This window comes from Esox lucius, chromosome 13 (assembly GCF_011004845.1).
Source record: "Esox lucius isolate fEsoLuc1 chromosome 13, fEsoLuc1.pri, whole genome shotgun sequence".
Classification (NCBI taxonomy): Eukaryota; Metazoa; Chordata; class Actinopteri; order Esociformes; family Esocidae; genus Esox; species Esox lucius.
The window spans coordinates 37,181,296-37,197,027 of record NC_047581.1 but is presented as its reverse complement, the minus strand read 5'-3'; the positions used below and the strand labels follow the sequence as shown (position 1 = coordinate 37,197,027).

The window sequence follows — 15,732 nt, the reverse complement described above, 5'->3', positions numbered from 1 at the left end:
TTTCACTTCTTGGGGTTTGTCCCAACACAGAGTCACGCCAAAATGACTTTAATAATTTCCTTCACCATCAATGTTTAATCAAAGTATCCATCTTTCAAACAGACACAGAAATGAACATTTCCACTCTCAGAATCGGCCCTCTCCTCACTGTGGAAGAAGGTGTGAGCTCTCATTACTTAGTGACATTAACAGTAGCTCAACACAAGAGACATTTGATTTTTAATAAAAGGTTTGTTATTTTTAAAATGTTATTTGTAATTGTATACATTGGTCAGTGTAGTATATTGCATTAATTAATCAAACTTAAAAGGCCTTTATTGCTTAATATTAATCATGACCATACTCTAAAATATATGATTAATAAAAGCTGTCACCCATGTACTCACAAACAGTACACATTTATGTCACATAGAAAGCAGAAAATGCCTGCTTTTATAGCACCCCCCCCCCCACACACACACACACACACTTTTCTTTTAAACCCTAAACACCCCCTGACAAGATTCTCAACTCAGTTTGAGCTTTGTTTTATCCACAACGAATTTGCTTCCTTCGCAGGTCACTGCTGTAAGTTCAGCAACCATCAGCATCACCACATGAAAACATCTTCCCATGGTGATGCCTGGTCTGCCCATTTTGGCCAATTCTCTGGTTCACAACTCAGCTTCATTCATTGCCATGGCAGCCCTGGAAACCCAGGAACAGTAACAAATTAATTACAGTAGATCTGATTCAATGACAAAAATTCACAATGCAAAGTATTCACTTGTCCATCGTTTACTGCATTTGGACACAACCGTGAGCCAATGATGAAAGATGTTTTATTACCTTTGGTCGGACCATGTTGTTGTATTTTTCAGGGCTGGCTGCACTCATTGTTGTGGTATAAACAGTAATACTATGAAACAAGAGGCAAGGTTTTTATCTCAGACAAAACTATATCCACTTACAGCTAAATGACACAAACAGCACATTTAATGCAAGCAGGGGAAGACGGAAACCTTAAATCCCAGTGCAACTTAAGTGCAACCAATTCCTCAGTGAGAATACACTTGGGGTTATTCAGGAACTTTATTGACAGAGTCCTATTGACTTGATCGCATGAGGCAAAGGGAAGTGAAAGCATTGTCCTATTCCTAATAACGCCATTCTCGTCATGTGGTTTGCAGTTATATGATTCATATTTTGGAAGAGAGAAGTGAGAATATCTGTTCAGTTCATAATGAACGACTTTACATCTGTTGCATTAGTCTCCTTTTGTGGTTTTCCTGTAGAAAAGTGGAAATGTTTCTGAGGAATAGGCAGGTGTCCCATCTATCTTGTCCCATGTAAAGATGTTTGCTCCTATTTTATTTATTTTGATCAAAACTAACATCTCAGGGCCCTGTTGGTAACAAGACACATAATCCTGCCTGACCACATTGCTTGAAAAAAACATTGTATTCACTCCAAATTCCTGGCCATTCTGTCAAAGTGAGAAGTATGAAGCAGTCTTCTAAAACCTAGCCCTGGGATAGACATATTTTTGGCCTTGTCTGTGGCTCTGTCTATCGTCTAACATTTAGAAAGACCCATAAGCGTCTCTGCAAATCACGTTGTGTGTATATATTTATTCTTAGTATGCTCTCTAAATATAGTAGGCTGGTAGCAGCATGTCCCCACTCAATTATATCTTAGGAATTTCTCCCTCTTTTGATCTTTCTTGACCACTGCTCAGATTAAATTAACCTGACAATGTTCATATTAGTAAACTATTTTGCTTGTGGCCTATGCTTTGTAGATGAATTCATGATTTAAGCATGATTTCAGAAAGTCCATGGCTGGTTCTGTAAAGTTCCATCTATGGTCAACCATTCCTTTAGGCAGTTATCATTGTTTTACAGTGACCTTGTCTTTTGTTTATCCAGCCCGGTTCTCTGAACTGCCATTCCCATTGAAACGGCTTCACCCACCTGTGCTTCACCCACCTGGGCCACTAAGTGTGTACTCTGAACAGCACAAGCATTGTTATTGTGTACTTTATGATGCTACGCTTTTTACTACCCTTTAAATGTTTTGAAACTAGAAATATGAGTAAAAGAACATCACTAAAATAAACATCCTGCTTGTTTCCTCTAGGCCACACGCCATGTTTATTTTTGCATTGTTTGTTCCTAGAACCATTGGGTTTTTATTTTGGCTGCTTCCCAGACAATGGAGAGACCCGGGCTACTTATTAGACCCAGCAGATCAGAACAATGAGGAGGAAACGTTAAGGGAGGAATTCAACAGAAGGCAGGCAACAAGCATTAGTGCAGGTGAGCTGCATTTAGCCCATGTTATGTAAACAGAATATAGAGAATAAATACATGAACAGGATGTTATCTTTAGCTACAGGTATTCTTATTCGCTAAAGATCTGAGAAAAGACCTGCAGCTGCCATGTTGTCAGCAAGACAATTACACATTGTGTGTATTCGGTTCAACAATGTGTTAATTGGCTCAATCGTCAGTAACAATTTTTTTGACACGTTGGAGTACATTCAGGAGAACAGGATGTAGACAAATCTTCATTCTTACCTGTTACATACTGGATAAACTGACAGAACCTGGCAGACAAATTTACAGAAGACATAAACCATTCATGGAACAATGCCATTATATTTCTGCAATTGCTACAACAACAACTTTCAAGACAATGATATAGTATCACATAGCCAAATGTTTTTTCCTTTTCAATCAAAAGACTGAAAACACCACAAAACAATACATTATCAGCCATCTACTTGCCTTATACAAGGTGTCCATATTGATATTATCTTGTCCAGTTGCATTTAATGCTTTGTTGGCTGTATCTCTGGAAGACAGATTTAATATTTTTTAAAGTCATGAAGCCAGACATTCACATAAGTTAAAATGTAATAGTGTTCATGTAAAGAAGAGAGAACGACTCACCTGCGTACGTCCTTAGCAGCAGGGGTCACCCAATGATCAAAGTTGGTCTCCACTCGGAACCACCTTCAGTAGGAAAGAACACAGGTCAAATCCTAGGGTCCTTATATCTTATTCTAAAAGCCCAACCTGCCTACCTGATTATAACAATATTCAAGTAAAACCAATTGGTTCATTTCCCAGACAAATTATACAAAATAAAAAAACTTTTTAAGTGAACACAATTTATAATTTAAACTAACTTTGTTCAGATCCAACCAAACACATTCCAAATCATGTAAAGGTTTTTACGTCCACTGACATCAAATCAAATTATTCTAATTACAGCTTAGTAAAGTCAACTGTTAATGTAGCATTTCCTTTGAGGGTTTGTTGGTTGTATACTGCAGAGATCAGTCACAGTCTACGGTGATATTACTGAAAGGTCTAGATCAGGAGAGTGATACATAAAAGAAGACTATGCATTCAATGTATGTGCATGTATTATAGTAAAAAAATAAAACAATCCTACCCTCCATTCAATGGGTCCAGAGGCCAGATGTCAGCCGGGCCATTCCTGTTCCTGGTGACTACAACGCCTTCCCCAGGCTTAACCCCAGCAACAATGTAGTACACACTAGTAATGAGGGGGATCTTAGCCAGTCGCAACACAGCATCCTGAAAATTGGCTCCTTCCTCCAAAGTCTGAAGGACAACCAATAAGAAATGAGCCAGGACAGCGTTTCAGGGTAAACAGCGTTTTGTAGTTTGTGTGTGGTTAATAAAAGATGAGCCATGACAGCGTTTCAGGGGAACCACGTTTCGTAGTTTGTGTGTGGTTAATAAAAGATGAGCCAGGACAGCGTTTCGTAGTTTGTGTGTGGTTAATAAAAGATGAGACAGGACAGCGTTTCAGGGGAAACAGCGTTTTGTTGTTTGTGTGTGGTTAATAAAAGTTGAGCCACGACAGCATTTCAGGGGAACCACGTTTCGTAGTTTGTGTGTGGTTAATAAAAGATGAGCCACGACACTGTTTCAGTGGAACCACGTTTGGTAGTTTGTGTGTGGTTAATAAAAGATGAGCCAGGACAACGTTTCAGGGGAACCACGTTTCGTAGTTTGTGTGTGGTTAATAAAAGATGAGCCACGACACTGTTTCAGTGGAACCACGTTTGGTAGTTTGTGTGTGGTTAATAAAGGGTTTGGGATTTTTGGGCCGTAGATGACTCACCTCTCTTAGTAGCCAGCTGACTGGAGAGCTTTTGAGCAGAAAAGCCGATACCCAGTTCTTCCACCAATCCCACAAGTGGTCTTTACCTGATAATGACAACTTAAAATTAACTGATTTACGTCTGAATGAATGGCCCCAGGAAAATTAGACAAAGTGAATTGTTACCTCGCTGGTCACCAGAGATGGTGAACTTATTTGGACTCTGTCCAGTCCATAGCCCAACATAGCCAGCAAATGATGTACCACGATAAGCCACCTGGAAACATTGAAAAAATACAAAATCATCCAAACACATTTATACTTCCGGGAATTTCTCAACAATATATCCTGATTAATCACTTTGTTTTGCAGAAGGAAACCATAGACCTAGAGCTCTATGACATACCGTTCCGTTTTTGACAAAGAGAATATTGATGGTAAGATTCCTGAGAACGTCATGTGGGTAATCAAGGTTTCTGCCATGGTACAACCTTCCACTTGTGTCCTGTGCTACAATACTAGTGCAAAACCTACAGACACAACAGGATAGTGTCCAGTCATGTAAAGGATGGAGAATTCTTACACATTCATTCACTTTTTTCCTAACTGAAAACAAGACACAGTGACGACTTTCCAGTTTCAGCCCAGAATTGAGGCTGATCAGTTCATACGTACGCAGATATTTCATAGGCAAAGTTGAGAAGGATGATGTCTGTTAGGCTGCCTCCAAAATGCGAGGCCAGTCCTCGGATTTCCCCTGCATAGGGAGGAGGTAAGTACTTTTCCAAAGCTTCCACAACTGGAGCTACCGCATGATGCACCCACTTTGGAACTGTTGTGCTGGAACAACAAATATTGAACAGGTGTTATATCAATTCAAAACCATCAACAAGCATAAGGGCACTTACATATGAAAAGAATCAAGGTAGAGAACATAATCTGAAACAGTATATATCACAACATTTGGGTGGAATGAGCTCTGGCGGTCATAGCTGCTTCTCCATCATTCTCCCCATGTTGTCCCTCTCCTTCCTGGGATCCTGTCTCGCTGGGAGCAAAACAGCAATGTTGTCCACGCTCTGCCCTCTGTTAATGCCTCCTATCCAGCTCCACATACACCTCTCAATCCATGGCCTTTGGAACCTTCTGTTTTGGCTCTTCCCCCTACATGCTAATCAGGATCCCGCTTACTCTCCATTGACAAGGCCCCGATGAGTTACAGCTGGGAAGTGGCAGGGTTGGCCCTGCTGGCTCATCAAAGGTTGCCAACCAGCTTTGCGTAAGTGGCTTTGTTGTAACGCCCAGGGCACGTTTGCACCAGAATGGCTAACAATTGGTAACACATTGTAAGAAGTTAATGTTTCATATAGGATCTGTCTCTATCATTGTGAAAGCTTTCGCCAGTCTATCTAAATTATGTTCAGTATAAGCCTAGAATAACATGTTCCAATTGAAACAGTTATGTGGTTTTCATTACTGTCAGATATGAAACCACATGCTTCCTACCTACCTAACGCTCAGAGACAGTACAACCTTTGAGCAATAACAGAACAGGGTCCTTGAACGCAGCCCAGATGCTGTCCATAAACGCAGCTCGGCTGCCACCCCTTGACATGGCACACCTGCCCCAATCAGGCCTCGTCAGGGAGAGATAAATGGGCCCGTGGGAAAGCAGAAGTAGTGAAATGTGGTCACATCAATTATTTTACAGAGATTTTCCCATCGTTGTGTTAGCAAACTTTGCTTCTGGTTGGTTCTTTGGGTAAATGTGATTTAGGAAAAGCTAGGTAGGAACTCTCAATGTTGTATTTGTGCACAGTGTTATACTTTGTAATAAATAGTTCTTGTTTGGCATAATTTCCCATTAATTAGTCAATACGCATTCTCATTGTGTGTCAAGATTGCCTTGTTTAAAAGCGTTTGCAGAAACCGAAAAATTGCTCAGATTTTTTGATATGTAGTAACAAATTAAAACGTGTTCTCAAGAAACCACCAAAACAATCATATATATAGTAAGTACACATCAACTGCCTTCATATATATATATATATATATATATATATATATATATATATATATATATACACACAAACTGGGAACCGATTTAAAAGATATATATATCAGCAAAATTACATTATTTTTGAGAGATGCATGACTTGAGTAAATGAGGCCAGTAGAACTTCTGGAGATAGAAATTCAAGAGCTTACTCGATTACTTCAGCAGCTGCTTTTTTCAAGTAGTCGGCATCGTACACTGTCAAAAGCGGTGCCCATCGCACTTCTGGAGGTTCATTCAAGTTAATGTTGACTGAAGGTGGAGCGAAGCCTATCTGGCATGCCATTAAAGGACAGAGCAGGACCAAAGCTGAAAACGTCGTGCCTCTTTCAAGGCTTTGGAAGTTGGTCATTTTCGTGCGATCCAAATTAATTGGGTCGAAACATTGTAGCAAGCTAATTACTCCAAAATGTCCCTTAGGGAAAAAGCAGACCAACTTCTCGGTTCTCTAGTAGTAAACAGATCACCTGACCACGGTGTCTATGCGGATTTGAGAATTCAGTCCAGTTTCAGTAAAACTATTTATGATGCAGTAAAACAGTTCTGTAATAAATGAAAAACAAGTAACTCTACATATCGACGCTGTATTCTGTGATGTCCCGATTTGACGCCATGCCTTTACATTTAGATTATGTTAGCTTTAGTGAACTGCTCAGTGATAAATGGAAAGCTCATTTTAACAAAGTCTGCAAACGGACATACGCCATTTTGAAGTAGTCAACTGGTTGGGACTTCTGGAGAAAAGAAGGATCACATGATATCACCCGGGTCATTAACCTATGAATTATACTCAGCTATGGTCAAAACACAAACCACAAACTTTCACGGTCTTAAATGCAACCCAAGACGCATATTTCCTCTGGGGGCGTACAACCACGCGAATGCCTGGCCAACAAGAAAAAACTCAGCTGTGATTTGTCAACAAAAAAAACAGCAAGCATGGCAGCATTTTCATAGATTGTAATTCCTGCCAAGGGAAAATTAAGTCTGGGATATTATGTTAACAATGTTGTTTGTGCTCTACCGGTTTCACTTTCCTTCATGGCAACGGTTCACAAATCTTGTTCCTTTGCACGTTGTAGTATTTTGCCTAACAAATATGTGAGTTTCTCAATGATTGGATTAATTTCAAATTCTTTGTGGGTCTTGTGGTCAAACATCAGCATAGTCGTTTTAGTTTTTATCAGCCTATTATAACTGGACAACAGGTCTACTGTAGTTAGACAAGGCTATTGTGGACATGATGGAAGAGCTGTCCAGATATTAATTATTTCATAAAGAAAAGCAATGACTAAAATTATAAACTAAAATGACAGGTGTTTAGTCACAATTCATATAAAAATATATTTCTCTCTTCCCTTCTATTATGTCTACAGTTTTAGTATGAGTTAGTTTTAGTACATAGCCATGGTTTTGTGTTTGTTACACTGTCTGTTACACTGGTCAGGTATTCTATGTACTCTCTGTTAAAGGCATGGTGGCATTGAACTTTGTTTCTTGTTAATTCCTTCAAGTGTGTCCAATGGTTTTCTTTTTGTTTTCTCATCATTTGTTTGGGTCTGACTGTTGCTGTCCTGGCTGTTTTAGTCTCTGTAGTCAGGCTGTTATAACTAAAATATTTAGCTGGCCTCTCTCTAGTCAGGGTGTAATAACTGGTATGTAGCTGGTCTCACTCTTTAATTAGGGTGTTATAACTGGTTTGTAGCTGGTTTTGCTCTTTAATTAGGGTGTTATAACTGGTCTGTCGCTGATCTCGGTCTGTAATTCTCCTTATTGCTGCTATCCCAGCATTTTAGTTGCACACGCACCTTTAATTTGCCTTCTTGCACATTTAGAATTGTTATTTGTACTTGTATTCGCCTTCATTGCACATCTCATTGAAACAAACGTTATACTTAATACTTGTAAATACTTGTGTAAGTACACTTGCTGCCCTCTTCTATTTGCACTTCTGGCTAGATACTAACTGCATTTCGTTGAACTGTACTTGTACTGTTCAATGACAATAAAGTTTCACCTAATCTTAATTAGGGTGTTAGAACTGGTCTCTTATTGGTCTATTGAGTCAGGGTGCCTATCTTTGGCCAATTGTTAAATGAGAAGATATGTATTGTCATTAGTATTTACAATCCTTAGTATGTTAGATTCATTGTATTCAAATAATAAATAATTGTTTTCGTATATTTTCAAATAATAAATAATCATATATATTTTCCGAGGAATATTTTACTGACAATGCTTCAAAAAATAATTTATCCTTTAGCACAAATAGTGACATGACAAATAAACCCACAACAGGAGTCAAAACAGTGAGCTCAGTCGTACAATGACACATCAGCCAACATAAACAGACTGGATTAACTTGGATCAAAAAACAACACATTTAAAGTTAGTATGTCCATATGAGAATAACCAAAACAGACACATTGTGGAATGAAAGGATTAAGACTCCTGCTCTCTCTGTATTATACAGGATCTACCAAGAGAGGAGAGGAAAGAGTCTATAAAAAACCTGATATTGACTGTGACAGGCCATGTCTAATTCTAGTCTGAAACTCTATTTATAAAATCAAGACACAAGTTTATATTTTTGATTGATGTTTGCCAAACAGAACCAGCAAAGTGAAACGTTTGAGGCGATCTTTCACAACATACGCAAACATTTTTATATCTCAAATAAAATAAAATTTATAATAAAATTGAAGAGAAAAGGTAATGATGAAGTAGCAGTTTTTCTCAACTCTTGAATATTGATTCATTTTTCAGCAATGTCTCTGTCCAATACTGTCACAAATTAATGAACAAACACCAATAACAAGGATTAAGGTTTGGAGCATTCCCTATATGCAGTACACACTGTGCTTTATGAAGGGATTGTAAGAGAAAAAGGGATATGGATGTTTTGGGGGCACTCTAGTTAAATCTTCTGTTCCTATTTATTATCATGAATTATGGAAGCGTGCTGCTCCAACTATCCACTCAGAAGTTTAATGTCAAGCTTAGGAGTCTTGTCACTTTTCATGGAAAGGAAGGTCAACTCATTTCTGTGCAGAACACATCATGTCATTTTCATCAGTCAGTCAGTATTCTTCTGTTTTCTTGCCTCAGATTGTGCCAAGTCCTTCATACTGACATGCTGATGAAGGTCATACTAGACTCAAAACGACAGGTTCCTCTGGGTCACCTTGTTATTACGTAGTGCCAAGGTAACCATGTCTTAATGACTATCACCCTGTCTTGCACTTCCCCTTTCATAATGAAATGCTGAATCACTGGAACCATTACAGTTTGCCTACTACCGTCACAGATCCATGAAGAATGCCATTTCAATTACCTTCTCTATGGATCAATCCCAGTAAATGTTGTATTCACGGGTTGCACATTGGTTACAATGTATTATCCTTAAAAAACATTTTTACACATTGCAATACATTGACATCAGGGCTTTTATTTTGAAGGTTTTTGTCATTAGCATATGAAAGTGACGCCATTGTTAGTGCTGTTGGCAAGATTCTCTACTACGGTCTTGAGAATAAATAAAAAAACAACTACGGTCTTTCCATTTCCAGTTACTAACGCGTATCCCTGATCATCGCCCTTCAGTAGGCGTCGACGTCTGCGTCCCAAGCTTTTTTACGGTGATTAAAACTAAACTACAATTAGTGAGTCTAACTACTGTCACCGGGAGACGATTCAGTTATACCCGCGCTTGAATTCTAGTAAGGACTAAAATCCATGTAGCGATATACTCGTGTGATTGAACGTATTGTTAGAATCGTATATCCTTACTAACATGTTATGATCTGTATGCAAAGGCGTGCTTAAAATATAAAACTAAAGCGCGAAATTACATTTGTGGAAGTACAAAATCCCTGTTAAATTTAGGAACTTGTCTTGTGTATTGTTGAAATCAATGTTTACTCCAGCATTTTGACAGTTTAATTTCACAAACAGGAAAAGCTAAATGAAACGCCTTGGAGGAGTGTTAATCGGACAAGTATAACCAGTATTAACAACAGGAAGTAAAGAAAACCTTAAATTAGTTTCCTTCCCGTTTTCAAGTTTTAAGATTCTATTTTCTCTTACATGCTACGGGACCCAACGGAGCCAGGCCAGCTGGTTTTGTCCCGAACTCGGTTCGGCTTTTTTAACGATTTATAACAATAATAATGGTAAACTAGCGCATCTTTTCTCTCCTCTGCTCTGTGAGCTTACGAAGCATTGTATACAGAGGCATGGTAACAGATGTTTTGCTGTCGGTAGGGCTAAAGCTGCTATATTCCATGAGTTATAAACTTATTTGTTACTGCTATTAAAAAGATGTAACGAAATCCAACATTTTGAAAAATGTGTCTTTAGATGTGACATACATTTAGCCTACATGTACTAATGATATAGTGATGCAATTTGGGATGAATATCTAAACATTATAGAAAATGAAACTTTTCCAAGGGAAACTTTAAAATATTAGCTAAAAATCCATAGGCTACTTATTATTTTGTGAAAAATCCAAGTTGCGACTATTAGATAGTCTCATATAGAATATACTGATGCGATTTGGGATGAATATCTCCACATTTTATTCCAAGTAATACAGTATCATTAAAAGCCATCATTCTGAGGATGGCACTTTTACCCCTGTCTGTATGTATTCCACTCAACATTATGTAGATATGCTAGCCCAGGCCACTGCAGTCGATAGAGCAAAGACAGATTGATCTGGACTTTGGAATAGTTGAGTATGTGAATGTATGACACAGTTGATGCAACCTATTAAAATAGTAACTTGAAAAGCTGAGAAAAAGATTTGCAAAGAATGGGTCACATAATATAGTCTATGTCTAAGATATACTATTGCCTGTAAAGTTGTACCTTGTCCTGTTGTAAATGTGAATAAATATCTTAGGGACATGACCTGTAATCATGTGGGAATTCTGCTTACAGCAAACATCCTACGACAAAAAGTGTAATGTATTAGTCCTTTATTGTGCAAATGTTACACTGTCATTGACTTCATGACTTTCCGTGACTTAATAATAATAATAATAAATAAAGAATGTTTATTTTGCAGGAGTATTACGATGAAGATAGCTGTGCTAGGTGCCACTGGACAGACTGGACAGTATCTGGTGACCCAGGCACTTAATCAGGGACACTCTGTCACTGCCATCGTCAGAAACCCAGGAAAATTGACAGTTCAACACGAGAAATTAAAGGTCAATAATGCTACGTCTTGTATGACCACCAACCGCCTGGTTTCAACAGATTCTCTGCAGCTGCACTGTTTGTTTCAGATGTTTTTCATTGAACACATAGGCTAAGGGAACAGAACTAGTTCTATATATCGATAGTTTTTCAGTTTTTTAAATAAAGACAGAATATATAATTAATATGCGGTATTGTTTTTGACATACTATATACTTTATGTACTGAACTTTACCACTGGGCTGAGCCTAACATCAAGTTGCTATTCTTGTCTATTCTGTCAGGTGGTTGAGGGTAATATTTTCTCAGAAGACAGCCTAAAACCTTACTTCCAAGGACAAGATGCAATTATATCTTGCCTGGGTTTCCCTCCATCCTATATCACTGGGGTTACTGGCTACACCTTGTCTATGAGGGCTGTGGTAAATGCTATGAGGCAGGCCCAAGTTAACCGGGTAATCACAATGACTTCATGGTACACTGACCGTAAGTAAAACTGGGCAGATTACCTTTGAGAACATGTTAAGAATGTGTTCTCAGACAATTAACCTGGTAAATTTAACAATTTGCCTCAATCCACCTAGTGATGCATAAGACGTCACTAGCCTGGTAAAATCAGGATTAAAAAAATGAGTTTTGTCATTTAGCAAGAATATTCCCTTATTATCTTCACATTTTTACCCCTGTAGCTACCTCTGTTACACAGTCATCTTATTTCATCCGCTTCGTTTTGCTGCCATTGATCAGAAGTGTCCTTACCAACATGTTTGAGATGGAGCACTTTCTGAAGGAGACACAAGATGTGATCTGGACTATTGTCAGGCCACCAGGACTGAAGAATCTACCTGCCACAGGTACTGCAATACAGATGTCTAGTTCATTTATAGTGCATTCTGAAAGATGGTTATAAAAGGCTTTAGTTTTTCTATGTTTACAGAATTTATCTGGTCACACATTATATAATAAATATGTTTATTTGTAAAATACATTGATGTATTCTCTGCACTGATGGACTGGAAAACGTTCCAGTTCAGAAGTGACTCCCTCAAATATCAGTTATGTATATTCATATCTTCAGTTCAAAGTTAGCATATAATTAAGTAAATTTAGTCAGGCATGAACAACACACTTTAGTTCAAATGGAAGTTTATTAATCAAATTCACTGAAAAACACAGTGTCATTCTAAACAATTAAATTCTTGTGACAGGGCACACAATATCTACGTATTAAGAATGAAATATATAAAGTGAAATATACCAATAATATACATAACAATGTAAACTAGCAGCAGTTTTAAAGAGTGTAGAATGGGGAGTACAAGTATGAACAATATGGGTAGCTGTATTGGGTATTATAAATATAATATGAGTGTCACAGGCCTATGAATGGTACATACAAAACTATATTCTAATGTACATTGAATGTACATGGAAAGACATTTGGAATGTTCATGTGTGGTCAGTATGATAGATCAGGGTTGCTGGTTCAGGAGCCTTATGGCCTGAGGGAAAAACTGTTTGTGAGTTTGGAAGTGTGTCTCCTCAGGAAGTGTAGTTGCTTTTGGGCAGTCTTCACGGTGCCTGGGCCAAGTGAGGTCATCTTTGATGAACACACAGAGGAACTTGAAGTCAGATTCTTTCTCCACTTAAGCTCCATCAATATGTATGGGGGCATGACCCACCCTCTGCCGCTTCCTGAAGTCCATGATCATCTCCTTAGTCTTGCAGGTGTTGAGAGAGAGGTTTTTGTCTTGGCACCATGTTGTCCTGGCACCAGGTTCTTTACCTCCTGTCTGTAAGCGGTCTCAATGATGTTAGAGCTGTGTGTCACCACACAGTTTAATGTGTGAACAGGAAGTACAGGAGGGGACTGAGTGCACAGCCCTGGGGGCTCTCCCCACCTGGCGTCTGCCCATAAGCAAGTCCAGGATCAAATTGCAAAGGGAGGTGTTACGTTCCAGGATCTTGAACTTAGAAGCAAGCTTAGCAGGCACAATAGTGTCTAATGCAGAGCTGTAGTCCACGAACAGCATCTTCATGTATGTGTGTTGCCTTATTCCAGGTGGGAGAGGGCGGTGTGTGTCGTCAGGGCGATGACATCGTCCGTAGATCTATTGGGGCGGTATGCAAAATGAAAGGGGTCCAAGGTGTCAGGAAGGGGGGAGCAGATGTGGGTTCTGACCCGCCAGAGTCCTCAATTCAATTTGCTCAAAAATTTAATTTAGTTCCTCACTAGATTTACTGACTTTTGTAATCAGAAAAACAATAGACATACAGCTCCGGAAAAAACAAGAGATCACTGCACCTTTTTCTTTCCTTTCCAAAAAAGTTGAAAAGGAAAGTAAAAAATGATGGCAAACCGTATGACTCCATTTGTTTTGCTCTTTTCACCAGCCAACGAGTTCCTCACCCATGAGGGCTACTTTGTCCCCAACTCCAGCGGTCTTCCTGTGGGAAATGCTATTGGTAGGGGTGATGTGGCTCGCTTCATGCTCTCCATTCTCAACAGTGACAACTGGTTTAACAAGGCAGTTGCCATCTCAACCAAAAATGAATGAAAAGCCATCAACATTCTTTTTGCTGTAAGTGCTATTTTCTTTATTGGGAAAAGGAAATGTTTGTCTGCTGGTTTCTACTAAATGTATCATTGTTTTAATTCTGTTAGGAACATGGAGAAATGCAGCATTGTTTATTTTATGCTGAATTTGTGTGATGAAATAATTTGAAATGGTTGAGGTCATTGTAGAACTGACATTCACTTTCATGTATTTTGCACAGCTGTGTCCATGGTAACCCTGCTTTGTGATTGTCAGGTTAATGCTCACCACATGGGGGCAGCACCATACATTGTCATTACAGTGAACTTTTGCTATGGAGTAAAGGAGCAGTTTTCTCATTTATTCGTTTTTGTTATTCATTTAATAATCCTCAGATATCATTGATGATTCATTGAGTTAGGGATTGCTTTACCATTTTGTCACAATTGTTAAACATTTTAGCCCAAGTATTTAGTTAGAATTCTGCCTGTACATAGTTGCGTTGCTAACAAAGTTTTCCTGGTGTTTGAGTGAATATCTTTGAAATAATTATTTTAATGACCACTACATAAAATTCTATATAATCTTCATTATAGGGATTTTTAGAGAATGAAAACTTGGGTGTTTAGTGGAATATAAAATTATCTGTTGTTTATTATCACTTTGTGATGCTTGTATGTAAAATCCTCATTAGTTTTTGTGATTGTGCAACATTGTGTAACAAATGAATGTGATTAAATAGAGTACACAAATATACCAAGCTCTTTTTTTTTGAGTAGATCAGAGTTATTCAGTTCTACTCAACGTAATCAGATAGCAACCTTCTCTGTCAGCAGTAGTTGTTTTTTGTTTGAAGGACATTTTCTGTATCAGAATCACTTTGCCTCCCAGTAAGTGGACGTGGTACAGTGTTCCTGACCTATCCATATACATGTACAAGTATGGAGTGAGAACTATTCTTCAGGTGGGTGTTTTTCTCAGAATAAAATATTAAAATAAGTTGTTTTCAGTCAGACCAAGCCATTTATTTGCTGGTGTATACCTTTCACGTTCCAGGAGGTGTGTGTGTGTGTGCCTTCCTTTCATTTGCAGTTCTTGAGGTGTCTTGTATAACGAAAAGCCAAGTATCTATGTATAAGGCACTTCAAAATGTCATGTGCCACATATGTAATGCCTCACAACCTGAGCAGTATCCCACAGCAAACCCTCACATTATGTATGTTCTGAGGTTTTCAGAGATGAAAATGGATGCTGAATAAAGGCCAATAGGCTCAGTGCACAAGCGTATGGACGAACTTCCGCTTTAGCCAGATGTCGGCATATCATTTTCCGGTTTCCTTAAGGCGATCACCCGCGTCTCCCAAAATGTCAGTTTTTAGTAGATGTCTCCAAGACCTGCCTAAAATAAGCATTAGTGATGTCCATTGAATTGTTGATGCCTGCTCTCCTGCTCCAACAAGCAAGCGGAACAAGGGATTCAAACTCTACGTATCGAGTTATCTGCACAACTACGAGGGTAAGTAGTTTACTGTGGTGTGCCGGCTGGTTATCGGCTAAGCTAGTTAGCGACGTGTTCCTTTTTAGTGTAGTATTTGGCAGGACAATAGAACACATAAAAATTCACCCTAGCCTCAAAAACGGCAAAAGAACGCTGGTATTATAGGAAGTAAACATCTGGTCCTATATGGTATTAATTGCGCTTAAACCTGCGTTACTGTCAAGTATATAAAAAAAAAAAACGCCTTTTCTGAGTATTTCTAGTCTAGCGTTTGAAGTCATTGAATGGTGCAAGCCATATTTTATTACAAAGAGGAC

General features: G+C 38.6%; 2 protein-coding genes across 6 annotated transcripts; one reads left to right on the top strand and one right to left on the bottom strand.

Annotated features, from left to right (window-relative positions):
* Positions 1-52: 52 nt before the first annotated feature.
* LOC105014691 (N-acylethanolamine-hydrolyzing acid amidase) lies at positions 53-6,990 on the bottom strand. Of its 2 annotated transcripts, XM_010877204.4 has the most exons (11): positions 6,328-6,988; positions 4,795-4,959; positions 4,526-4,649; positions 4,306-4,396; positions 4,141-4,226; positions 3,442-3,614; positions 2,934-2,996; positions 2,769-2,835; positions 2,559-2,587; positions 829-898; positions 53-687 (listed from the first exon to the last, which is right to left on the bottom strand). In XM_010877204.4, the coding sequence occupies exons 1-11, from the start codon at positions 6,525-6,527 to the stop codon at positions 667-669; spliced, it is 1,089 nt and encodes a 362-aa protein (XP_010875506.1). In that variant the 5' UTR covers positions 6,528-6,988; the 3' UTR covers positions 53-666. The 2 variants fall into 2 exon arrangements, with proteins under 2 accessions (XP_010875506.1, XP_019908457.1); XM_020052898.3 differs by lacking the exon at positions 2,559-2,587 and having other exon boundaries at positions 6,328-6,990.
* A 2,698-nt stretch (positions 6,991-9,688) lies between these two features.
* Positions 9,689-14,669, top strand: LOC105014690 (flavin reductase (NADPH)-like). 4 transcript variants are annotated; one of them, XM_010877202.5, is made up of 5 exons: positions 9,689-9,837; positions 11,247-11,391; positions 11,665-11,866; positions 12,070-12,234; positions 13,775-14,669. In XM_010877202.5, the coding sequence occupies exons 2-5, from the start codon at positions 11,257-11,259 to the stop codon at positions 13,936-13,938; spliced, it is 666 nt and encodes a 221-aa protein (XP_010875504.1). In that variant the 5' UTR covers positions 9,689-9,837; positions 11,247-11,256; the 3' UTR covers positions 13,939-14,669. The 4 variants fall into 4 exon arrangements, with proteins under 4 accessions (XP_010875504.1, XP_010875501.1, XP_010875502.1 ...); XM_010877199.4 differs by having other exon boundaries at positions 9,691-9,813; XM_010877200.3 differs by having other exon boundaries at positions 9,807-9,894.
* The last annotated feature ends 1,063 nt before the right edge of the window (positions 14,670-15,732 follow it).

Excerpts from the sequence above, each read along its gene's own strand:
- LOC105014690 (XM_010877202.5), top strand. The coding sequence starts at position 11,257 with ATGAAGATAGCTGTGCTAGGTGCCACTGGACAGACTGGACAGTATCTG. Across the intron at positions 11,392-11,664 it reads TTCAACACGAGAAATTAAAG|GTGGTTGAGGGTAATATTTT; the intron begins GTCAATAATGCT and ends CTATTCTGTCAG. Across the intron at positions 11,867-12,069 it reads GACTTCATGGTACACTGACC|CTACCTCTGTTACACAGTCA; the intron begins GTAAGTAAAACT and ends TTACCCCTGTAG.
- LOC105014691 (XM_010877204.4), bottom strand. The coding sequence starts at position 6,527 with ATGACCAACTTCCAAAGCCTTGAAAGAGGCACGACGTTTTCAGCTTTG. Across the intron at positions 4,650-4,794 it reads TTTGCCTATGAAATATCTGC|GTTTTGCACTAGTATTGTAG; the intron begins GTACGTATGAAC and ends TTGTGTCTGTAG. Across the intron at positions 4,227-4,305 it reads CATCTCTGGTGACCAGCGAG|GTAAAGACCACTTGTGGGAT; the intron begins GTAACAATTCAC and ends TGTCATTATCAG.